Here is a 27,294-nt window from a genome sequence, read left to right as displayed (position 1 = left end):
AATATGCTATTTTAAATAGATTTTATTAAGTGGTACAAAAAAATTTACAAATTTTCTTAGGAGTAGGTAAATACGAAAATTCTGCATGTATATTCGCCTTAAAATTAAAATATTATAAATTTTAAATTTATTTTCCACTTAAAGAAATATATTTCGATAATTGATTCGATATTTCCAATTCGGTTCTTAAATTAATAAGGTAACATGTCTGGTAACGATTGTTAACCGTTGAAGGTTGTATATATTAATATGGTTGTAAGCAGTCTTCGTCGTTTTGGGTGTGGGATCTGTCTTAGAAACTCGTTTTACGTGTATTTACAAGTATTGCAGATTTAATAAATATTTACAATTTCAAAATGTTCTTCTTTATGCAATTACGTGTTCGGAAACCGAGGAAGGACCTTAAATATCTTAATATATGTATGTATGTATGTGTATGTGTATGTATAATACATAATATAATAAAGGACACCGATAAATGTGAGCCACTCTTAACTAGTTTCATTAATATGTCATGCAATTAAAAGGATTCCAGTTGATAATTTCTAAAAATTTCTGTACACTAAGTTCACTCAATTATTGGCAGTGGCTCTTTCGTTGGCGCTACCATATAAAATATATACATGCAATAAATAACTTTCGTGAAAATATTAAATGGCAAGTACTTAGAACGGACGCGTTCGTAATAAAATGTAAAAATTGTACAAAAATATATTGATATACATGTAAGAGCCTCAACTTTGCGATATTATAGGTGATACAAAATAATAAGCTGGTATCACCAAAATAAGCGTAAGATTAAATCGAAATTCACTCAAAAATATCACCTTTAAATAAAATCACAAACCAGCATGAACTTCAATTGAAACATTCGAATACAAAGAAACACAAAGGGCAGAGTCGAGCACTTCGAATCTACCGACACATCACACAAAACAAACATAAAATTACACATAGTTAACATAAAAATTAATTGTTATACCAATTGTTGCACTTGCGTAAATTATTATGTTTTAGGAACCGGTTTAGTTGATGGGTGGAAGATGGTCTCCGCAAGTTGGGAAGTTAGGAGGCACTGGAGGAAGGTCTGCATGTGTGCCCACTTGTAGGACCACGTTCATTCCAATCACGATGTGGAATAAAAAGTGGCAATGGAGTAGCCAGAAACCGGGATTGGTAGCTCTGAATCGCAAAATAACGTATCCATTGTTTGGTACAGCGATGGTATCTTTTGCTGGTGGAAGATCCCCCTGTTTTAGGTGACGCTCGAGCAAACCTCTTCTATCTAAATCGAGAGCGTGCTTCAAGTTAATCTTTTTAACGTTCTGGTCTGGCGATCGGCCGATACCGATAACGTTGTAAGCATATCCATGCAAGTGGAACGGATGAGATAAGTTGGCAATTTGTACTGCAAAAAAGAGATAATTATTAGCATATAAATTAGACACGAAAGAAAAGATTGCATGAAGAATTATGCAATGTACCTTCATCTACCAATACAATCTCTACTATGGCGTTCAGAGGAATATCGACTTTGTGAGTACACATGCAGTTCTGTCCACAATCTGCCGGTCGGTTATCGCCGTTACAGAATTGATCTGGGTTAATGTCGTCATATTGACTTATGAGAGGTGCTGGCGGGGCCATGTAGGAGATTTCATCGATTAAACTAATCACGTGGTCTCCTTGTGGTGCAACTGAAAAATACATATAATTTGATATTGCTGACAAGTCGTATTATGATTTTTGATACAAAAAAGTTATAACTCTTACCTAAATATCTATTGTAGGTGTTAGGTTGGAACAACATTTCTGGTCTATAAACGAAGAAACGGAAAGGCAAGAATATTTTCACATCAGGTCTTGGCTGTAGAATAGCAGGATCGATGTGTCGTGCATTTTTCAGTTGGCTGACGCAAATTGCGTCATTTCTGGGAATATTACATCTCGCATCCAAGGGGTTCATGACCTGAATAGTTAGTGAGGAAAAAGGTACGTGCAATTACTAATATTACGTGCAATAACTACTTCTACTATGTCTACTACTTTTTTGTTACTACTGTATAATAAATAGTTTTTTTTTTAAGAAATTTAAAAAGATTCCACTTTAAATATAATGTGCCTGGTGCACAAATTGCTAGAAAAAGTGATATCTTCTTAAAATTTAACTAATTGATTGATGCTAGGATAAACTACATTCTTGACACCGTTTCTACTTTCAGGCAAATTAATGCATTTCAATAAGTGTTCCGATCTTATATATAACGTTATTTACAATCTCATTTAATAATAGCTTTCTATACAAATGCATACTGGTTTATAAATTAAAATTTTGTATAACCATAATTATCTGTGTAAGCAATGGTTAAGTTTGAGAAATAATTTGCAACAAAATAGTCTTATTTTATCGAGGTTGTCGTGTCTGCAAGTATCCAGTATGCAATATCCGCCAATTTATAAATGAGAGAGGCTGGCCCGCGACAAGAGCACTGTATTTAAATATGTCGCGGACACGTAATTAATTCAAGATATATAGAAAAGACACTCCCATTCGTGGTAAATATATATACACAACTTCTTTTCTACTATGTGGTAAGATATAATAAATATGACAATATTTACAGACAAAATTAGTACTCACCACTCCTTGTGGGATTCCGACGTCGTAGGTTGGGGCAGCAGATGAAGGTTGGTAAGGTCCTCTAGCATAACGCAGAATGGCGAGCTGCTGAGATCTCTTAATACCACATTCACCGAGACCTCGTACTTGGATCCAGTATGCACCAGGGTTATTGTTGGCCTCAATCACGAAATCGTACCGTTCCCCTAAAATGGCAGATTAACATGAACGTTTCCTACTAATAAATTGCAAACAAAATTTTAACATCGTAATCGAGGAAGTTGTCGGCAACATTATTCAATTCTCTTCGCTTGAGTGAATGCACTAGTTAACAATAGATATGGATTACGATAGTAGGGCGTGTCTATGAAAATAGTCAATTAACTTTAATTATATTCATAAAATGAAATATTAATAAAAGTTGGGTACATAGACTGGAATAATTGATAAACGTTCAATTATATCTTATGTAATTTGTTAATTTACCAGACATAATAAATGACTAAGGCGTATTTTATTTGTTTTCTATTATCTTCAATATTAACAACTATCGACTAAAATAAAATAATCCAATTACCAGAGAACGAGATAATGGTGTTTACTTGGACCGGCTGCACTGGCTCACCATCAGTAGCTATGACTGTTAAGTTATGACCTTCAAATGTAACCTGAGCTGGACAAACGGATGCGAAAGCGTTAATCATTCTGAATCTGTATCTTCTTCCTGGCGTGATGGTAAATACTTCTAGAGGAGTGTTCGTCATGAATCCTGTGTTGGGGTCTCGGAACTGTCCTTTGCCATTTACCAGAACACTTTCGGGATCCTGACCAGTGTTTACAGCAAGACGTCCTGGATATCTCTCAGCAGCATCTTCATGGAGCCAGTCACTGATTAACATTACGTGGGTGGTCAAGTCGTAATCGTACAAGTGACTATTCGGGTCTTTAGATGGCGGTTGACGGACTACAATGCTTCCATAGAGACCGTCTAATTTTTGGAGACCAGTATGAGCATGCCAGAAGTGGGTTCCTGCATTTCCTTGCCATTGATACCTGTTTTAGTGATATTTAAAATTATTTTCTTGTGAAATTCAAATAGGCGTTGATTTTTTTCTATATGATTTACATTTAAATACCTGAACGTATTTCCTTGTTGAATTGGACATTGTGTAACGAACGGCACACCGTCATAATATTGAGAGCCACGCTGCCATATTCCATGCCAGTGAATTGTAACTTCCATACCTTCCATGTGATTCTCTACATCAATAACTACTTTGTCGTTCTCACACACTTGAATAGACGGTCCAGGTAACATTCTGTTTGCGGACAGGATACCCCTTTCCACCCCATCGGCAAGTACACACTGACAGTGGGACCAAACAACATTTGTAGCGTTGGGTGTACATACTTGGCAAGCCCTGCAACGGAATATAATGATTAAAGTATAATGTTTTAATCGATTATAATGTAAGTAAAAAATAATGTTTTTCTGACCTAAATATTCATAAACACTTAAAATTGTGCAATTTTATAACTGAAGGAAACAGCGATTAAAGTGTAATAGTACTATAAATGGAATTCATAGAGTAGTTGCTCTTCGGGCGATAGCGAATTATAATTTAATTGACGGAGGAAACAAGAAAATACTAAGCTCATTAATAATAAAGTACGCCTCTTAATAAGTTTCTAACCGAAAATAAGATTTTGACATCTTAGTTTTTTTAAAGATTTAAATAATTATTTTGTTTTTGTGTAAAATACTTAAAACTTAGTAGTTGGAAGGACTTACGCTCCCAAAACAGTATAGAATTCCAAAGTGAAATGATAATAACAAATTCTTGGAGGTTCATTTTCTCTGCAAGCTCTTGCACATTCATCAGGAGCTGATAGAGCTGGATTTCTTCTCAGCTCGGCGGTAGCACTGCTAGTGAAGTCCAAATGTTTCAAGGAAAGTTTTCCATTGGCTGTTTTAGCCAGCGGAGGTAGAGGATTGTTTCTAAAATTGCCACTAAACGGGCCGCTGCCGCTTGTTTGGACAAAAGGGTTTGCGGAAGGACCAATTGTGCTGTCAATCGCAGCGAATGAGTTGAAAGGGTCACTGCCTGATGGATGGGTTTGAACAAGACCGTGAGTCGAGGCGAACGAGTTGCTGCTATCGCGGAAGGGCGTGGCTGTCCCTGACTGCCACCATGACGCCGATGTCGATTGGTCGTCGGCAGCGCTAATTGCTTCTGTAAAAAATAATAACACAATTATTCAATTTATAAACCAAAAGTTTCAAGCGAACATATCATATTATCAGTTAGCGTAAACATTATATTGCTATAAATGTTGTATATGGTGTATCTGAGTATATAAAAATATCTGTAAATAACAAAGTAATCTTTAAACATATTGTTGCCTTTACTAATTCATCCAAATATGAAAACTATGAAACATTACAATATCAAGTCATATTTTTTACTGTTTGAAGATATAAACAATAATCAATAATAATGATTGATAGAAATTAACAAGAAACTTTCGAGTTTTGTTAATTTTATAATTGAGTTCTCACTTGAAACGTTTTTTTTATCGGATCCTCAACAAGTTACTTCCATGAATTAGAGTTTATTAAACGCTCGAGCTGCCTTACTTAATTGAATGAGATATGACTGTAGTGAATGATTGTGAAACAGGTGGTTTTATGTAAATGCGGTGAGAATATGTCACAACGACTGTCGAATCGCGTTATTTAAAGGGTTTTCGGTCTTGTAATAGTCCTTAAACAATAAGGACTTTTACTTCCTTGTTGTATTAAATCGCTCTAAATTTTATCGTCACACTTAATTGAACATTTTGTTGGTTATTACAACATTAAAGTTACTCAACTCGGACCCGCTCAGTCGCGAAATGTTTTTATTTATAGAACAGCTGTATTAGGATCCGCGTCCCTGAACCAATTCGACTTTTACTTCCTCATCCTACTAACACTGTCGTGCGATTATATTATCTATATTTTTTGTTTTTATATTTTTTTGATAATTGTAATTGGTTTTGTCGGACACGGTCGAGTATCACGACCCAGTGAAGGTCTTTGACACAATTATGATACAGCAATTTTATATTTATACTTTCATTGGGCTTTGTGTTTTAATAATTTTAATAAAGTAAATATTTTAAACGTATTGATAGAAACTTTACAAAGTTTCGTATAATATTCTTAAAATAAGCAGTTTCTTTAATAAACGTATGCCGTAGTTTATTATATAAATAATGTTAGAAATAAGTTTTTTTGTATCCTTTGTGTCATCATAGAAATAATATTTAAGAAAAAACATCATAAATAAAAAAAAAATATTTTCCAATGCGCACTGAGTTCCGGCATTTAATTTTTCTGTTGCGAGATGAAGGCCAATGAAGAAAATGAAATCATGCATAATAATATAAGCAATTGTTAATGTAGTTTTCATCAGTTTAGACAATACGAACGTTAACAAACGGAGAACCATTTAATTACGGTTTTGCTTCATTGAATACCCATAGACTGATTTAATGATACAATAATTACAATTTTGTATTAAATATAGATACTATTTACAACAAGATAACTATATTTTATTAACAAGGGCAAATGATTGTAGGTTCATTATAGAGCTCGGTCAGATTACAGGTGATCTACGAAATTGTATTTGCGGTTTGTCTAATCTAAACAATCTAAGTAATGCTGATACACTTCTGACAGAGACAGACCATAATAAGATTCAGAACGTATCTAATCTTATAATAATTCACGCAATAAAGAAATATAAAATAAATAACACACTTTACTAAGAGACAATATAATATTAATTAAAGTTTCTCTCTTATAGCGATACGTCTTTTCTCTTTAGGTATTTCATTCTTTTATTTTGGCTCATTCATGTAAATTATATAATATCATGAACATTGATTTCTACGAATATTCGAAAATTGTTCTGTTCACAATTCATTGCTGATAATAAGCGGAACATTCTTATTTTACGTTCCGTTTCAATGATTCGTACGTGAACGCCCTGAAGTAATTTAATTGCCTTCAGATATAAGAAAATTGTTTCAATTATACATCGATTATGAGGTATAAGGGTATTATGAATATTGTTTTTTTAAATAGTTTTAACATAACAGTTGCCAGTAATAAGTTGTCTACAATAACATTTTGGTGTACATATTGATAGATCTTTTATTTCAGTAAAACCTCATTAGTTCGAAGGTCAATTTATGATATGTTATACGCATTAAATTCAGTCATAAATAACAACTAAATTATCCCATCGATCAATTTTAATAATTTAATTACATTCCGTAATGGCTATGAAACAATATTCTCTAATGAAACATAGGCGGCTAATTGTCATCAGATCTTTATAATAAAAAAATATTTAATTATTTCTATTTAATAATAAATAAAATAAAAATAATAATCATTTTTAAATATAAATCATTGTGTCCGCAGCTTTAGATACTGTGAAATTAATCTATTTTTTATTGCAAAACGTTATGGCCAGTTACCTTAAATTAGAGCTTTTACTTACTGGACCAGACAATCGCGTCCGTCAAAGCGTGAAGAGTGAAAGCGGTCGTCTGACAGACGCTTTAAATTTCAGTTAACTGACTTGTGATGTTCACACGTATTGCGAGTTGTGTTGACACTTTTCACTTAAAATATCGATTACGTGGTAAAAATTTACGTTAGTTTTATACATTAACATTAAAACTATCCACTCACTGTTATTATCTAACAGATCATTATTCTTAAGGCTTGAACAACATGTTCAGAATTATGACTGGTACAATTGGTTTTAATACATAAATTACGTGCTAAGATACGTTTTATTTGTTTTGACAATTCGTTATTAAGACGGTATAGTCTCACGAGCTGTAGTTAAATATTTAATCAGCGACTTTATCAGTTTATTAATTGAAATTAGTTTTATTAGATACATTTTTTTTTTACCAAATAGTGACTTTTTGGTGATGTTTTGTGTGTTCAAATTATAGTTTAATTAAAAAAAAAAATGTTTCATAATTGCCTTCAAAAATGTCTTCATTTCATGTTTATCGGTTTTTTTTGTCACCATCTTCAAAAATCAAATCTGCTATAAAAATTAAAAAAAAGTCATTAGGAAGTTGTCAATCTATATAATATATTATAAAAATACTTTGAAGTGACGTAATTGTTACTTGAAATACAATTTGCATTTTATTTTCTCTTCATTATTATCGCGTTGAAAATGTGTTACGGAAGTTTAATCAATGAATCAATAGCGTCTAGACATCTCATTAGAAGTTTAAATTACACTTTCAATAAAAAAAAAAGGTTGATTAAAGTATTGATGAATAGACGATATAATATTGCAATAGCTTCGTAACTTTCTATACAAGCGATTACTATTAGTTTGTAAGCCCGTTAAATTGTATGCCATTAAGTAAAAAATATACACTTTTTCATAGTTTTAAACTTTTTTTTCAACCGCATACCAAAAAAAAAAACATTTTTCACGTAACGCTTTCACCATTCCCCATTTATTGATAAGGTAAGAAATGAATATGTTATAAAATAGAAATAAATAAGCAATAAAAGATATGGGTTTATGATATAAAATGTAAATATTACATTAAATATAAAAATGTTAATAATTTCACAATGTAATACATTTAATTGTTTAACATTTAATCCACGACTCCATTTTAATTTCATGTCAAGACTATTATTTACATTAAATATGCATTAAGATGTCATTATTAACTTTTGTACGAGTTGCATAAATTATTTATTTCCTCACGAACAAACGAGGTGAATGAGTAAACATCAAATTGAATGAATGAATGAATGAATGAAAACTAAATCTTCAAGTCTTTAGTACTTCTTTAATCGGATTAGTCGTGATTAATGACAAATGTAAACAAATGCAATCATGTCGTATTGAATTACGTCTTCGCTTTTGCGTAATTTTGCCGCGTCGCCTTTGAATTCATTAAATGAGATTTATTTATTTTATTTGATATGATAAATTAAAATCAGTTTGATATATTAAAATCTTAACTTTTTTGATATGATATTGTAAGATAATTTAGTTTTGTTTTCTTAATAATACACCTGTTCTATCAGGACACAATAAATATTTGCCATACTGAGGTGATAAACTTTTCACTGGGACACTTTCTCTTATTGCGTATTGTCTAATATTAGAACTAATTTTGGTAATCGGTGCTAGATATAAACGGATTTGCTTGACTCACGCACGATCTAAATTCTAGAGCGATCGTTTTTTTCGTTTTCACAAAGGCTTGCAATGAAATAACATACCTACATTATATAATAGAGAAGAATTATGCTGTCAATATGTTGTTTCATAGTTTAAAATAGTTTAAATTATGTTATTTAATATTTATTGTGCCTAAGACTAAGTGTGCCTAAGTTATATATATTCTTTAAGTGTGATGTGAATTATTTTCCCATTCTCAAATCAGGGTTGTATGGTGTGTTAATTTAAATTTTATTATAGAAACGTAAATTGCAGCAGAAAATGAGCATTCTTAGAAAAATACTTGATATATACAATTTTGTAACAAAGGTGTGAAAAACCGCAAAGTCACTGTGTACATGGTAACGCAATTAACTGTTGTTACTAAAACAAGGTTGAGGGGCCATTTAACTTTTACTCCTAAAAAAAAACATTTAATTTAAATGAATTTAAATGTTTAAAAAAATCCTGTTCATTTGAAAGTATCTGTTGTTTATGCTAAAATGAGTTTAGATATAACGATTTTCTAGATATCAAACAACATGACATATCTTTTTTTTATTGTTTTTGAGAACGCAGCATTGCAAGCATAGCGTTTTCTTTTATAAAATTTTCCCACGTTTTTCGTTAGCAGCTTCTATGAAGCGGAGGTCTAATTAATATTGCGTATTTCCATATTGAGTTACAGCATTTTAGACCGTCTGTATGAAGGGTTTAAATTTTTTATTCGTTTATACCGTAACTACCTCATCTATTTTGTTTTAAAACAAAAAAATATATTTAAAAATATAGAGTTAACACAATTTTTCTTAATTTCTAAAGTCTCATGAGTATATAACGATGAACGTAATTTCTCCATATACAGCAATCGTGTTTATAGATTATTCAAAAGTAAGTGAAATTATTATAAACGTAATGGCATTGCTTTATGAGTTACATCTGGCTGAGATGAAGATAATATTGAGATGTCCAGAAAAAGGTAATAGTCAAATTAGATAATATGACCGGTGTATAATAAAAAAAAGTGACATATTGAGTTATTTGGGAGGGGTAATTTTTTTTACATGTTTAGCCTTCGTGTAATAATCATGTAACGTTGGTAGCACTGAATATTGCGTGAGACAAACGTTTATATGTTGGCGAATTGTTGCATAATATTTCTTAACAATTGTTGAGGCGGATTTTAATTCGGGTGACCTATATTTTTGCAACAAACACGTGGGTTATTATTATTTTTTCTAAACGTCACTTTAAAAGTATATATTTTTTTTGTTGTCTTGTTATTTGCGAGGCCAGAAATGTGTTGTGTTATTTGGACTGACGTGTAGACTATAATTTATTGTGTTTCGTCTATTTCACGTACATTTACGTTAAAGAGTATAAAGAAGTCCTCTCTGTATATCTGAAATAAATCAATTGATTAATATGAAACGAAATTGAGAAAATCTGAAAGTAACATTCTTATTATGAAAGTTATATTGCAATGAATTGATAAATTTTTCTACAGATGACGGTAATAAATATTATTTTATGAAGTGTTCTATAAATAAATCAAATGAAAAACACATTAATGTATATTACTAAGAATTGATTGCTTATTTGTGATACCGTTATTCTATGACCCATGCCATGTACAAAGCACTAAGATGTACTCCAGAACAATTTACATGCAATATTGAAACAATGGCTGAAATGAAACTGTTTACAAATGTAGAGAGGGTTCCGGTGCTGAACCGTGTCTTAGTGTTTATAGCTTTGCATAAGTATCTCTAAATCTCAATCACAGTACTTAAGAAGTTTGAGTTGAAGTGATATAAAAATAGATCGTAAACGATAATCATGCGAACCTGCCCACAACTTTATTTGTAAAACGTAACTTCAAATTAACACAGTTAATAGATACAATGTCATTATAATCAAATATTAAATATATATATATATATATATATATAATTTTGATATAGATTAAATAACAAATTCTTGTTATCAAATAAATTTAGCCGCAATAAACCTGTATATTGCTGTGGGCTCTGTATTTCCTGTCGGATATCAAACGTTGCAAAATATCATTAATTTATTAATCGTGATACCCTAGGCTCTGTACAATGTAAGTGTTGTCATATAAATTATCCATATTTCGGCATAACTTGACATATCTATAGCAACGTATTCAACAATAAATTTGAATTGCATTTAAAAGGAATAAGTTTAACAAAAGCAGTGTAAGGTCAAGCTTTTTTAAATCGTTACACAATTTCGTCCTTAACCTTAATTCTGACTCTTTGTATTTTTTTTTCCCAAGAATTTAAATAATTCGATTATCTAGGAGTACTTTGATAGAAAATTTACAATAACTGTTCACACGTATTTATGTCATATTTGGAATAATTGAAATGTTGCCATTTTTTAAAACTTTAGAACGTTTTAGGTGGCCTTTTTTATTTTTGATAGTTTTTTAGTTTATACAGTTATATAAGAAGGATAATAATTTGTGGATAAATAGAAAATTTTTATCATTGAATGTACACCTTGACATCACTGATTACTTACGCTTTCAGAAATCGCGGTCAGCATAGTCATTGGAATTATTGGTTGTCGGAAGGCGATACACTATAATCATAGATTAATCAATATAGCTAACAATGACTTGTGCTAGTGAATTAGTAGCCTCGTTTCATTGGTAATTTTTTGAGACTTTAAACATGTAAATATAACGATATTGAAATTTAAACTATATTTTAGGAGTTCTAAATTCGTGAAACCTCTTTCGATGTTGTCAATATAGCATATATACTATCTAAAATCCCCTAGGGCTCACAAAAACGAAGTCGTGCAAGTATGGGCGAGGCTAAAAGGACTTATATGGGCTAGTTATAAATGTTATCTGGCGAAATATTATTATTGTAAATGACAATGCATGTCCCGACGAACCTCTATCATTGAGCTTATAAGCAAATATATTTTATATTATAAAAAAGTCATTAATTTGTACGTTTTTAGGTTATACGTATAGTACGTATAGTAGATCCTGTTACAAAATCATAACGATTCCCTTATTTATTAATCAAATCAGTTTATAAATTATAGAGATAAAGTACATCTAGAAGGGTAATGCCGTGGTAAATATCAGTTCACTGCGGTTTGTGCCACGATTTATATATTAAATTATTGATTTCCGAACAGTAATGTCTGATTTTAAACGGATTCCGTACTGTAATGTTTTATTGATTCAATATAAAACATACGTATAAAATTGATAATGTTAGAGAAAATGTCCCTCTATGACGTCATTTATATCTGTTGATTATATAATGCATAATATAGAATATCTCTACTTTGTTCACATCGAATTACAGAGTAGGAACGATAATATTATAATGGGAGGTCTATCGCCAGTATAACAACATAATAGTTTGCAGGTTCGTTCGCGTATAGCTCGACTCACACAATTATGTCTGCGATTGTTAGTAAACATTGCTAGAATGATTCATGCTTGATGACGTCATCAATGTAGTGATAAATGGTGAAATTGCGTGTAGGGTCCGAATGAAAAACGTGTCAGTGATATGCTCTACATATGTACGTATGTACAGTTCTGTTGGAGTTTATCGTGCGTTACAATTAACTAGTACTTGGCGTCCGTCTAACGATGTTATGAAAAAAAAACACTTTATTATTTCTTAGATTAAAATTGATAGCTTTTACAATCAACTTTTTGATGAAAAAATATCGATATAATTCTTAGTTTATTCTAATAAATGCTAATAAATACGAGTTAAATTTCGAATACGATATTTTCGATGTGGAAAAGATTTTGAATTCAGTCACTAAATATTTTATCTCAACGGTTATTTAACACTGAAGAGATGTTTGACTAAACAGTTCGAAAGTGAATCACTTATAACACAGCATACTATTTCTGTTACGTAAATAGTTTATATATGACCATATTAGTTTAATGCTTAACAATAAAAGTGATTGATAGCAATACGTAAATAAAATTTATTATAAATAATACGTAATACATATATATATATATATATATATATAATATACATAGCTTCCGTCCATGTCTTTAAAATGTGGCTGTTGTGCAAGCTCTAATTGATAATCTTTCATAGAAACAAATGAAACAGGATCGAACAGTTTTTTTCTAAAACTGTAGCTGCACTTAAACAATGAGTTTTATCTTAATTGGAATAGTTCATTCTGAGTGACGGATTAATAAACACACACACACATACTCAATTTTCAGTAAATGTATTTATGTTTACAAAATCAAATTCACTCATTGATGGAATCCCGAAGCATTAGATAATTCTATCATTACACAGAAATCAGTGTCATGAGATCTGGTTACATATTTATAACAATTCACTGAATGGTTGTGGTAGATTTTATATCGTACAAAATTCGTGTATCAGGATCCAAATAAAAACAAAGGCGAGATTAAAGTCATTACCGTTACCGTATATTTTGTCACAGCGGAAATCAGATAGGGTCTTAAAATGACACAATAAAGATCATGTACCGTGACTGGCGACCGTGGTTTCTTTACAGGCAATTAATGGTGTAGACATCCCATATTATAACAATAGTTGGGGTATTGCGCATGTATGTTCAGTTTGGATTTAGGAAATGATTAGTACAAAGAAGATTTAATGATGTTGAAGATACGTATGTTCTAAAATCGGACGTAATGTGTCCAGTGATTTAATGTGAGGCCGGGCGATAGCTGACTGCTAAAGATGAATTATATCTGGTTTTATCTAGTTACTTACAGCTTTCACGATGCCATTAACGTAAGCGACATTAGCTATTACAGCTTTAGAAATTATTGATCGCCTTATTACGTTCAGTCGTCAAATTATTGACATATTTTTTGTACACACTTATTAATACATTGAAATGATAAGAGTGTTACGTTTCCTATGTATTAAAAAAATTATATTCTGCAGTATAATTGATTATATAAGTATAGTTAAGGAGGGATTTAATTGTTTAATCTTTCACAACATTCAACAAGCACGCTAGGTCACTCAATAAGATGGATATGATCCAGCGAAATGAAAAGTATGTGACACTAAATATTGTTAAGAAAATGTAAACATTGTGTCTGATTGTTCTTAATAGATGATTTGCGATGGGTGAAATCTGTTACAAATTTAAATAAGCTTCAATAACCACCTCAATGAAATTCTCAACAGTTCTATACAATTTTTGTGTTTTTCAAGTTTGATTTGTTGTTAAATGTAAATGTTAATTTAAATTCAACATTTTCTCTTGCATTTAAAAATATTTGTAGATATTTTTTAAACAAATAGACAGTAACATTTAATCAACCACCTTTATCCTTTGTTTTTACGTAATTTTAAGTTAATTATGGCAATGTATTTTTTATTTATCGAAACTAGTTTTATATTTCTTATATTTTATATATAGAAATATACATTTATTTCGTATATAAGACAGGTTAATGTCGTAAGTTGATTCTACGAACAGTTTGTATAGTAATGAAATAGTTTAAAAAGGCGTCGTACATCAATCAAACAGCTGGTATTCGGTGTTACATTTCAGTAATTAATACCGGTTATAATAGTTTTTGTAACAGTAGTTGCATCAGCGTTTAACGAGCAACAGATTAATCGGCTGGCAATAATCTCATTTTTAATTATGAAGATAGCTTGGTGGCAATTAATCTTTCTTAACCCGACATAATATACGTTTCACAGCTCAGTTGCCACACATAACACTAATAGAATACAGCGCATCCCATTAACTACTCACTTTTGATTAAATTATTCAGCTCCTTGAATGTTATTAGAAGTTTTTGTTTTGACTTCCGTTGACATTTCAAAAGTGTTGTGTATGACCAAACATAGACATGTATCAATACAATTTAATTTCATGAAATCGGGGTTAAGGATGTTTAGATTAAATCATTATGTGATGTATTTATATTTAAATATAAGGTGTGATTATTGTTGTGTACAGAAATTTTGTGGTTTCATATATAAAGGATACAAATCATTTGTACATTTATTTCAATTATCTATAATGTCAATTATTATCGATACTTTTTTTATCAAACACTGGAAGATACCAAAGTCTTTATTTTCGTGGTTCCTAATATTTCAGTCGTCATGTATTTCAAAATATATTAATTGTCACCGTAACTGGAATACTCTACATATTGATGGATGGGATACTTATTTTGCTTAGTATTGATATCTGGGAATGTTTTTAACATTCCACTAAAAACCTCTGAGCGTCCAGCATATAAAAATCCTGTTAGTTTTATGACGGTTCAGATACGAGTAAAACAGCTTAAGCGATGTTTTATTATTAGAAAAGAGGAAGGAAAGCCATACGGGTTCCGCAGCGGAAACGTAAGAATTTAAATTAGTTGATTATGAGAAACATCAAGTAGACAGCGTGTGGTGTTTGACTTTGTGATCATTACAAGTCGCTGGCTTCTATTTAATTATATTTAATTCAATAACTATCTGTAAATGTCCAGTTTTTTTCCTATTTCGATATTTTCATCGGTAAGTTCTATCTTTGAAGAATTAATGGACTGTATCGTCTCTCTCACATGAGCTTCGATTTCAGATTTGTAGGTTTTCCCAATTCACGGCTCCAAAGCGGTCTAAGTGGTCACATATCAAGGATTCTCGCTAAAAATATGTCAGATTTCCCACGATAATGTTCGTAAGCGATAAGATCTATTCAGGCATATTAAATATATTAATTAATTTCTTACACAAGTTTATTCACAAAAGCGCAAAATAAATACATAAAATGTTCCAAAACCCTGTATAGATTCATAACCGCTTCTTAATATTTTTTAACGCCACCTATTAACACTATTATTGTTATTTACAACAAATTATGTGTTAATAATTTGTATTATGTATGTCTTCACACGCTTTTTGTGATCTATAATATATAGCAAAATTTTATATAATACTCACTAATACAACAGCTAGGAAGTTGTTTCAGTTATCATAAAATGTGCTCGATGTGGTAATTTGTTATTGTTTTTTTGTAATTGTGGAATATTTTAATGCTTTCCTGCGAGTAAAATTTCTTAATAGCTAGATTTAGTTTTAATGCTGTCATAATAACGTCTTTGTAACAACACAATGAGAAATTAAATCGGCGTGGTGAGAATTAAGACCTATGTATGTGTACCATAATAGATATGACAACAGAGAATTTTCTCTTAGCTTCAAAAAAGTGACAGTGACTTGTGTTACTTGTCAACCTTCAGACGTCAATATGTCATTTTATATTTCGCTAATGACATTTTATATTCTGCAATACAATTATATGCGATTCAACTAAATCTTTCCTTGCATGCAAAATATTTACATACTTTATCATTATTTTCTATGTCTTAGAAAGTGGCTGCCACCTGATTTAATCTTGAATGGTTTTGGAGTTCACGCGATTCTTCTGTCTACTTAATGTCACCTGTGTGTCAGACGCATGTGTGATTTGTATTGCAGCAGCGGTGCTTTAATGATATTATAATAGGTCATTATAAGACGGCACATCCGATGTGCAATTGTTATTGCTGGCAGTTTGATTCGTAATTAGGCTAACCATGAAGGTTGTATACAAAACTAACCTTTAAGTTTCATAGATATAAATTGTGTTATAAATCCGTATTTAAGATGATGTCGTTTGAAAAAGGGCTATAATATTTTGGTAAGTTTTTATTACTAAGACTAATTGATAATTTTAATAGCCCATGCTTATAGTACTAAGTTGTTTTAGACTACAATGATTGTGACATAGAAAATTGTTTATTAGGCTTAGTCACGATTAAATCGAACAATCCGTTTACATAATTAATGATTCTAGCTTTCAACGTCCTTTATTCTTATAAGTATATTGTAAGCAAATTGTTCTTTTTGTCTAAATTTAGATATTAACCATTGAAATATATATCCATTAATGACTATCGAGTACGTTATATGCGTGATAATATACTAGTTAAAGGTAAGGGTATAAAGTAAGTTGAAGATTTAATTTCCGATTGAAATTATGTTTTAGTGTTTTCATATTTTGGCCACAATTTTTAAAGTTAATGTTTAGTTTTGTATGTTCATGAATACATTTCTATTAAATTTTATGTACTTTTTAGGCAGTCTTGGAATAAATTAAAGTTAATTATTATATATTTTTTTGCTTAAATATAACATGGTAATACTTTTGCCATTTAAACTATCTATTTTACAAATAAGTAGTTTAATGTCTTTTAAAATAAAAAGCGATGATACGAATTACGTAAATTAATATTGTTTTATTTAAAAAAATCCGATTATTGCGTCTAGCCAAGACCGAATCACGACAAGGGCGTTGTCGACATCCGCCTCTCTGTATTCCAAATCAATTGGATCCGCTTTTAGAAACTGTCATAATAGTTTTGCAATTTAAAATTTTTGACATTCAGACCAATGAACTGTTTATATCTAGGTTGGATGAAGGAAAAAGGAATGCGATTGTCGTGAATAATACTCATTCGCGCTAACTGGCCTTGTCTAAAATGAGGTGAAATAATGGTCCGGAAATTACAAAGATTTTGTCGTGAATCGGCGTTAATTCAACGACATGATGTTTGAAGATTGATGCCGAATAGGTCTGTGATTTTCTAAAAAACAAAATCTTTCGTAAATATAATTTGACGCGCACGTACAGTCAGCTTTCTATAAATTAACTTTTTTGTTCTATGATTGCATTGATTTAAATTAATTCGGATACTGTGCAACTTAAATGATGTATTACACAATCAAGCGAATATTTGCTCCCAGCGAATTATTGAATGTATCTGTTAAGATTGCGTAAGAATGTTTATCGAGAGCGTTTTAGTTTGTTCATTGCGTAGAGGAGAATTCATTGGTATCGTAACAGTGCGTATACTAGATCTAGTTATTTCTCAACCTTGTCACCGCTGCTCCAGTGAGAAACCCGTTGCGCCACTGTCCGCTACATAAATGAACTACTTCAACGGAAGTAAAAGTAAGCACCTGCTGTATTGTGATACAATTTTTTACCGGTGTTCCGAAAGTTCCCACCGTTTTGCACGGACTGTAATGTTTATATCACATACGTTTTTAAACTTAATGTTACTTTTTATTTTATATATTTATGGTTGCTAATTAAAGTTATCCTTGCTACATTAATAGTGAAAGTTTTACGATGTCACTCATACTCATTGACTGAATCAATATTAAAACAATTAAGGTTGTAATGATGTATTGCTTGATGTTAAACAGGATTGCTGGTCGTTCGGAGTCAAATTAAATGAAAGTTGCGACACATTGATTTATAGTTGAATCTCTTTAAAAAAATGTCGTTAAACCGACTAGCTTTCGTGCATACGATGGCTAGTTAGAAGAAATCGACAACGGATATCCCTTAACAGGATTTAAAAAGTTGATTCACCAGATAAGTTTTAATTTGATAATTTTGATACTGGAAAAGTTTCATTTAAGCTTCCATTCTAGTTATTATTTTTTTTAACATTAAAGTGACCTTCCGGTCACACTAGATGTTATTTATGAAAAGTTATTTTATTGAGAAGGGCAAGTTAACATGTCTTTTATGAACATAGAAACCACTTAACGTTATAGCGATAACTTTGAAAAAAATAATCTCAACGTTATGGAACAAAATATACCTGTTTTTATTAAATTTTATATATAGTTTTATAAAGAAAAATATAGTCATAAAGAGTGAAACTTAACAATTAAAAAGTAATAATTTCTACAATCATAAAATAAATTTTAAGTGCAAGTTGTACTTGCGTCATTGGGGTCTACAAAATGTAGTTTTTATTTCATTAACTCTATATAAGGGAAGTGAAGTGGAAAGTCCATTTTTTTTATCTTGGTCTTTAATTTCATTGTGATATTTATGATCTCACGAACACACAAGGCCAGAAAAATAAACATTTTAGTAACCTGTGAATCAGTCGTTTAATTTTAACTGTAGTTTTTCTATTGTATGCTGGCGTATCTATAATATTATGGTAATTCGAATCACATTACGTCAGACGCATTGATTTCTAAGTAAATAATTAATATTTTAGACGTATCTTAAATATTAACATAAACTACGGATCAGTGAAAGTGTTCATAATGTATGCTCGGTACCGGTCGTAAAATATTATCACTGAGTGCATTTATAAGATCTATCACACTAGATTCATATTAGTTTGAAGGATTTTAGTCTTTACTGTAAACAAAATACGGGCTTTCATTGTTGTTATGGCGATTACTTAACATGCAACATATGTCATTGAAGTGACTTTTCGCTATAACTTGACTATTATTTTAAGTAACATTTCCTTTTATACAGAACGTGTTTGATACGTACTTTATTAAGTACACCGAATGTACGAAAAATCATTTTAAACATGACTTGCATGAAAGTATTGCCAACATTAAAACTGGATCAAATATTAAGCGGCCTTTCGAATTGTTGTATTAATTAATTCCTATGTGTGTCCTACCTTTCTAACCAGATACCAATTAGGTTAGAATAAACTAGTTTGATTAAAAAAATCAAAATTAAATTTTAACAAAAAGATTTTAGTATCTTCAGAGCCGGACCAGTTTGGAAATTAAAAAAATATATATTTAAACTAATTTTCAGAAATAAGTCTTGATATTTCATTTACTATATAAAATGTTCATCGTGTTCATATAACCATATATTTGTATTGAAAACATTAGATCTCAAACATTGTGGTCTTTTTTACGCTCTGGATTCTTTTACATGCTACAGTATAGAACAATTTAGTTCCCACGCTTAAATGACAATTTGAGGCCTTGATTATTGCGCCTGAGAATGTTGCCAATCGTTCTTTAATTGAATCAAATCGTTATAACTATGTTTGAACATAAAAATTTTACATAAATTATCTACGTTTATATAACAAAAATATAACACAGTGCATTGTAAATATTTTATAAAAATAACTACTGTCAAAAGAGGTTACCACAATAAAAAAGGCATGGAACCGGTCGTGGCGCGAAAAACGTTTAACGGGACAGATAATGTTTTTTTTTTATTGTTGTGTATGTCGGCGTCGTTCAGAGTTCGATGACAGTGAGATGGTTATTTTGATGCCACGGTCGCTGCTCTTGACCTAGGCCGCATTGATGGATATCAAGAGAAAGATAGTTTTCGCGTAGGATCATTCGTTACATCAATCGATTAGCTCAACGAAATTTGAGTTTTCGCTCCGCTTTCTAAAGATGTCTTTTGGAATCGATTATGTCATTTTCGAAACTGATGTGTTATATAACAATGTTAATAATGTCGTTTCGAATGATATTTTCCACGGTTCTAAAGAATATTATCGACATTATAAATAAAAGTTATATATAAACTTTTCGTCTGATGCGATGTTGAAAGAAAACGTTACAAATTTTATTGCGTGATATTGAAAATTACATCAAGTTTTAATATAACTATTTTGTGCTGTATCACGAAGAAAAGTAAGATTTTATGTGAGTTGGATGATTGGCGTATTTTTATTTTATATTATGAGTCATGGGTAAATTGATATATTTAATAACCAAGGTTTTACCAGAATAAGTTTAACTTTTTTTGTGTTCAGGATATCTGTGCTTGATCTAACATTATAAAACGATTTATTTCGTACCTAATAACAACACCATAAACTGCTTAACATGTAATTCTATTGTAAAATATCTCCAAATATTTATAATAACATGTTCAATGGAGCATCACCATGGAAAGCAAGCAATCTAACCAATACTATTACAATCGACTTAAGAGAAAGTTTTAAATTATACATCCTAAGTAAACTGGCAACATTGACGCTGCGATTAGTCGCAGTTTCGTCTCGGGAGATCATTGAAATTGTTGCTTATAAAATATCATTTTCATTATAAAACTATTACTTGGTGATTATATTACAAGATTTCATTTGTATTAGAACAGATTATTTCCCATATATTTGATGTGCACTTATTTAAATTATATATAGTTGAATATTTTACAACCACTATGTTATAATATAAAATTGTGTTTTTGACAGGTTTCTAAACTGAAGTTATGTATGTAACAGCTCAATCTGAACAATAAGATATTGTGAATGGTTATGTAAGTACTGGTGTACAACCTAGTTCTAGTTTACACAGACCAATTAACATGTACGTTGTACGTTGAAAAAAAATATAATTCAATTATTAATGTACATCTATAACCAGCTTTTAACTTTAAATTTCACTTTTTAGAAAAAAAAAAGCTAACGCTAATATATGTAGAAAACATTTTCTCTTTAATGTTTCAACGATAGCTATCTACAGGTTATATGTTGCAATGTTATTTACCTCACATATGAATGTTTAAAATTATAATGGTTATATTGTTTAAAAGATTATGAATAAAGATTGAAATGGAAAATTTAAAAATTAATATTCATCGATACTAGCGGGATTCGAACCCGCAATCTCCACGTTACGCTGTGAGGGTTGAATAAATAAAATGCTTAATCCACATATTTAAAGTCAAGGTATAACCGTTTAATTTTATCTGACGAAATATTCCGGACGTTACATAGCCAATCCTACTTGAGCAGATGATTTTTATTATTTATTTTCTATTTTTAATTTAAATTCAAATTTATTTGTACATTGTTTTAATGTTAAAACATAATTTTACGAATGATAATATTATGCCGCTTCTCAGTAACTAACATTCTCAGACATTACGCTAATGCCTGCTTCGCCTTAAGGTCACACAGTTACGTTTGAGGTCGACACAAGTGTACCAGTATCTATCACGTTTCAAGCGAATTATCTTGAGTGAATGAAGGATTTCATGAGTGAATATAAAAATCTACACTCATTCAATAATCGAATATTTCACTGGATTATACTGTTGTAATATATTATCTGTATCAGGTATAATTATGTTATACACACGTTTAAATCGTGTCGTGAATGTCGTGAAATTTTTATATTTTATTATTATACAACGAAAGAGAAATTAAAATAAATTATATATATTTGTGCACAGAATTGCATTAATAATATTATTTTATTAATTTTGGTACAGCTATAGAATGAAATTGGACTTTTTTATTGAATAATATCTAACCGACTTTAAAACAAAGGTGATTATGAATTTTGCCCGTAGGTATGTGATATTTCCAGAACTGCCCAGTTTTCGTATATGTTTATTTATATCAGGGTCTGAACAAATGTGCCAAATTTCAAAAGAATATGTATGTATGTATGTTTTCGTGTTTGTGTTCCCATATCTCCAGAACTACAAATCCGATTTAAGTAATTTTTTTGTTGTAGTAGTTGTTGTTTAATTTAGGGACTACTGCAAGTTTCACCTAAATCAGTTCAGTAGGTTTTGAGATGGAGAATCTTCGGGATGAATGTTGTATTGCCATTAAATTTTTTTATCAGTTACTGTTGGACTATTACGAAATAGTTTAATTTAATTTATTGGTTGCACGAGGATGATGCGGTTGTTTTAATAGTTTATTAGGATCTAGCTCCACGATTGCGAGGCAATATCAATCCTTTACGGACTTGCCTACAACTTAAGTTAAAAAAAATATATAAAAAGAAAAAAACCGTCTTCAAAATTTTGAGTAAATAACTCACCTATGTAGGTAGGTTTAGAAAGAATGTAACAGAACTAAAAAGAAGAAATAAAAACTATAACTTCTTTATTAAATAACTTTGATATACCAAGTAAGTATTTTTTGAGGTCGTTGCCTGCCCCTTTTTGTAGGAAAGTAATATATCCAATGAATTGTATGTTAAACATACTTTACATAAGTATACTATTTACATAAATAATTTTGTCGTTTTTTTAATACTTTTATTTCACTGTATATTTTAAAATAAAATTTCAACGTATTTTAATTTTTTCGTATAACATATAAATGTAAATATTATGAATAATTCGTTGAAAATGTGATAAAATGCTTTTCTAGGGGCTCATCAAAATTTTAATTGGATCCTAGATTCATAGAGCGGACATGAATTCTAATGGTTTCCTAGTATCCGTGATGCGTGCACGTGGAGTTGATGACAATTTCGGTTTTTTGGTGAAATTTAAAGTATACGTGAACGACATTAGAATGAACGAATAAAAGTGAAAATCGCTTTCTATTTTGAAATATATATTTTCTAAATAGATATTCATTCTTGTGTTTAAAAATCAATGAGTAATTTATGCATCGGTTTCTTGTCGTGGCCCACGATATCGTTTACCCCAACCGCGAAGATTGTATCTTACGCAATCATGACAATAAGTTAAAATTTTCCCTGAGAATTAAAGTAATTTGACGGAAGCAAAAAAAAAAATAAAAATTAAACAGAACTTAAAAATCAACCCACAGTTGATATAAACGAATTCTTACTATACAACCCAGTTAAAAATTAACAGAAATCTGTACATAGGTACGTACGAAACAAACAGTGATTTTGTTATTTATAATGTAATTGTAATATTTGTGTTCAAAGGAATATTTTAACCAAAACCTCATTTTATGTTTTTTACATTTTTTTTGCATAATATTTAAAAATATTTCACATAACTGGATTTAAACACGAATATGGTTAATATGACAACTTTGTCGTTGCTGTAGTCAGTAATTATGAGAGAAATATTTGATTTTTATGTTTTTTCTACGAATCTGTATGAAGACTATGTCGCATGCTGTTAATAGTAAGTAGAATTTAATAAAAAATGACCGACTTAATCCTATTTGGTTCATAGAAATCTGACACTTTTAATGGCATATCTTTTACATTGGCTGTATGTTATTAAGTCCAGTGAGTAAAATTTTTTAAACTTAGAAGTATTTGTGTCAAGTAATGGTGCTATGGTACTACAGACTATGTATAGAACCGTTGTTGGCAAGTAAAATGTAAAGGTAAATAGTTTTTTATTTTGTAACAAAACAATTATAATGTATCAGTTCTCATTCGACCAGTGTGCACTCAGAATAACTTGTATCCATTTAAATGAAGCAGTGGAAAAATTAATATTTCTATCAAAATTACTCAGAGTAATGTTTTCCATAGACAAACCTTTTTTTTTTGTCGTCCATAGATGGATATAGAGGGCGCTGTAGTATACGCTTAATATATTAATTTGTTACAATATTAACAATCTCCTAGTCTGTTTTTTCATTAATATAAAAATAAAAGAAAATTTTGGATATTAGATTATCCTTAGTCCAAACAAAAATCGTACGTCATAATGAAGGTATAATATTATTAAAGCAGTCAGTGTCAGGATAATAATTCAAACATTAATTTGTATTTCATATTTATATTATGAATGAGGATTTTGAAGTACATAGAAAGGATTTAACACGTGTTGCTTAATTTGACTTGAGGACGCAGTCATATCCGTAAATTTATATTAAAATATTGTTGGGAGGAATAACAAAAAAAATATAAAAGTTTTATTACGCTCATAAAGGTTCTTAATTTTTTTATTATCTATTTACAGCTGCATGTCACAATAAATAATATAAATTTATGATGAAACATAACGATTTAGTAATTTCGTAAATAAATAACAAATTTCACGGTCGCTTTGGAGCATAGTTTCATAAGATAAGTAACAGTTATTCTATTCTTATGAACAGTACAATAAATTTATAATAAAGTTGTTCTAATTTTTTCCAACTGATAAAAAAATTCGAACAATTGGGGCGTGTCGTTTCGTTATCATTACACGTTTAATTCAACAATTATAAACTAGTACATAAATAAAATTAACAAAAAAAAAAATGCGAGTTCAATGATACCTTTCATTAGAATAGTTTTTTCATAGATTAAGCAATAATAGAGGCCTCTGGGTATATCGTTAATTAGAAACAGAGTAATTTAAATGAATACATTAAGTGTATATAAAGATTACATAACATTTTATAACAAAACGATAATTATTGCATCTGCAAATAGACATTTGAAGCTCTATAATAAATAAATTTAATTAAATGGAACAATAACTAATGCAATTATTGCCAATTTGGGATTTCAAAATTATTTAATCGAGTAATACGCTGTCACAGACAGTCTTATAGAAACTTCTCTTTTTGAGTCGAAAGTTACTTATAAAACCTTTTTATAAAAGACTCTGTTTGCAGATATAGTGTCGATTAATTTCCTCTATGTATGCATTTTATTTAAATAGTCTTACCATAAATATGTATAGACTTACATACGGTTTTTAAGCAGTCTAGTTATATATTCCGACATATATAGATCGTTTTTTATTTGTGTACATAACTTGTTTAGTTTTTCTCACAAAATTTACATATAAGATACAAATAAATTCATGAATTATCATTGTATAATTTAAATTCTTATAATTTCTAATATTATTTTTAAAGCAAGGAGAAGTAATTGAGTACAAAAAGCCAGTTATTTTCATTAAGGAACGGCCTTAATTTTTTTTACTATTTATATTTATTTCCTCTGATTAACAAATAGATTTCTCCTTCCTCTTATAATCAGATTTCTTTCCTTATCAATCAAGGTTAAGTGCAAGTAGACCTGAACTTGATTTCATTTAGTTCACAGCCAGACGAATAACCGTTACATTTTAAAAGATTTATGATTGCATCATGTCCCAGATACGTTATGTCTAGATTCATGGCTCTCATTTAATGTTCTAGATATAAAATTCAAGATCAACGTTTTAAAAAAAACTAAAGTAAAACATTTGTTCAATTTTTTGGTTGCAATACATTTGATTTAAGAAAAAAAATTAATGTTTTTTTTTTTTATAAGTTGCCAATTATGTTTATTAATATAAATAAATATTGTATGAATTATTATATTATTGTTTTTAAAGAAATTAGAAAAATATTGTTCGATAAATATAATATATTGTGATAATTTTCGTAAATTATATAGAATAAGATAATTGATTAAGTACTACTACTTTAGTACTAATGTTGCCTGAAAAAAAAAACAAACAAAAAATAAGCAAGAGAATAACGTATGCGCGCTCACACTTGACCTCAATGCTTTATCAACTAAATATAAACTAGTAAGAGTTGTTAAACAATTGATTTTAAGTACCGGCATCCTTTTATTTTCTACAATTTATTTGAAATATATTATGCAATCATATAAATACTCAGTTTCGTATAACTTTGTATGGATGATGCACTGCCTTGACGGGATATCATATGATCGTAGTGTGACGTATGAATGTGGTTCGCCGCGGACATAATTTAATATATTGAATTTATTCAGGTCAAAGGATTGATTAACGCTACATATGAAATAAAAAGCGAACATTTTTAAATCTCTGGCACGACAGTGGTGGAAGTGCTACACATGAAACCAGTAATCATTAGGCGAACAATAATATTTATTAAATTGCATCATATTGCACAGTTTTAAATTAAAAATTTGCTATTATTTTAGTTGTTATTTTGATATATGTTAGATTATGTTTGGAATAAACAAAAAAATTACCTTTCTTCCGTTTGGGCATCACTCTCACACCAAACGCAAGTTCAGTCACAAGACACAACGATAAAGTCAGTAAACAGTATCTGGCACTGCACCCCATTTTGTCACAGTTTTGGTTGCCCTTTTCAAATATTATGATAAAAGCACTATGGCACCGCGCATTTGCCTGCCTAAACGTGGTATAAGTTTGGCCAACGGATGGCGTGACAGCACGCGCGGGCACACGAATTTAAAAAATATATATCGGAGCCGATGTGCGCCACCAGCGGACGACTAAACCGCCCGACTACCCTATATTTTGACTTATAGCAATTTGGCAGTGCAAATTCTACTTGTATATAAAACCTTTCGCCGGCTCGGGGCGGGCGGTCATTGGTTGTGCAGAACAACGTGCGAAGGTGAAGGGAGCTGGAGGTGGCACCCCCCACGCGCTGCGGGGAAGGGGCAACCCACGGTCGACAGACACTTTTGCTATCGTTGGCGGTAGCTGGCATGTTCAGGTTACACCGTTAACACTTATTAACTCGTAAAAAACAAACGCAACGTTTTTCGTATGTACCTAGGTAGTAAAACGATTTGTTTTGAATGGTCATGTAATTCATAGATACTAATTTTAGCGAAACATATTTGCATCTTAATAAAATGCCTGATATTATTTGCATTTATATTGTTATGTTGACCTAAACATTTAACGTGTTAAAGTAAACGTTTCATATTAGGAGACAGCGAAGGGTGACCAGCTTACTCAGCCTGGGGCCAAGTTACCCAATGTTTATCTGATTGAGACATATATCCTCGTCGTGATCTAGGAACGAATAGCAACAGTTGAGAACAGGAAAGAAATGTTTTGAGTCTTTATTACAATTACATGGAATTAAATTATATGAATTACGAC

At 30.5% G+C, this 27,294-nt stretch overlaps 1 protein-coding gene across 1 annotated transcript; it reads right to left on the bottom strand.

Annotated features, from left to right (window-relative positions):
- Positions 1-7: 7 nt before the first annotated feature.
- Positions 8-26,927, bottom strand: LOC116767484 (uncharacterized). Its single transcript, XM_032657822.2, has 8 exons — positions 26,403-26,927; positions 4,413-4,854; positions 3,757-4,041; positions 3,198-3,673; positions 2,642-2,826; positions 1,774-1,969; positions 1,485-1,697; positions 8-1,408 (listed from the first exon to the last, which is right to left on the bottom strand). Exons 1-8 carry the CDS (start codon positions 26,497-26,499, stop codon positions 1,026-1,028), a joined length of 2,277 nt encoding a protein of 758 aa, XP_032513713.1. The 5' UTR covers positions 26,500-26,927; the 3' UTR covers positions 8-1,025.
- Between the last annotated feature and the right edge of the window lie 367 nt (positions 26,928-27,294).

Source organism: Danaus plexippus (genome assembly GCF_018135715.1).
Source record: "Danaus plexippus chromosome 9 unlocalized genomic scaffold, MEX_DaPlex mxdp_24, whole genome shotgun sequence".
NCBI classification, from domain to species: Eukaryota; Metazoa; Arthropoda; class Insecta; order Lepidoptera; family Nymphalidae; genus Danaus; species Danaus plexippus.
The sequence above is the reverse complement of the archived record's forward strand: the minus strand, read 5'-3'. Positions and strand labels throughout refer to the sequence as shown.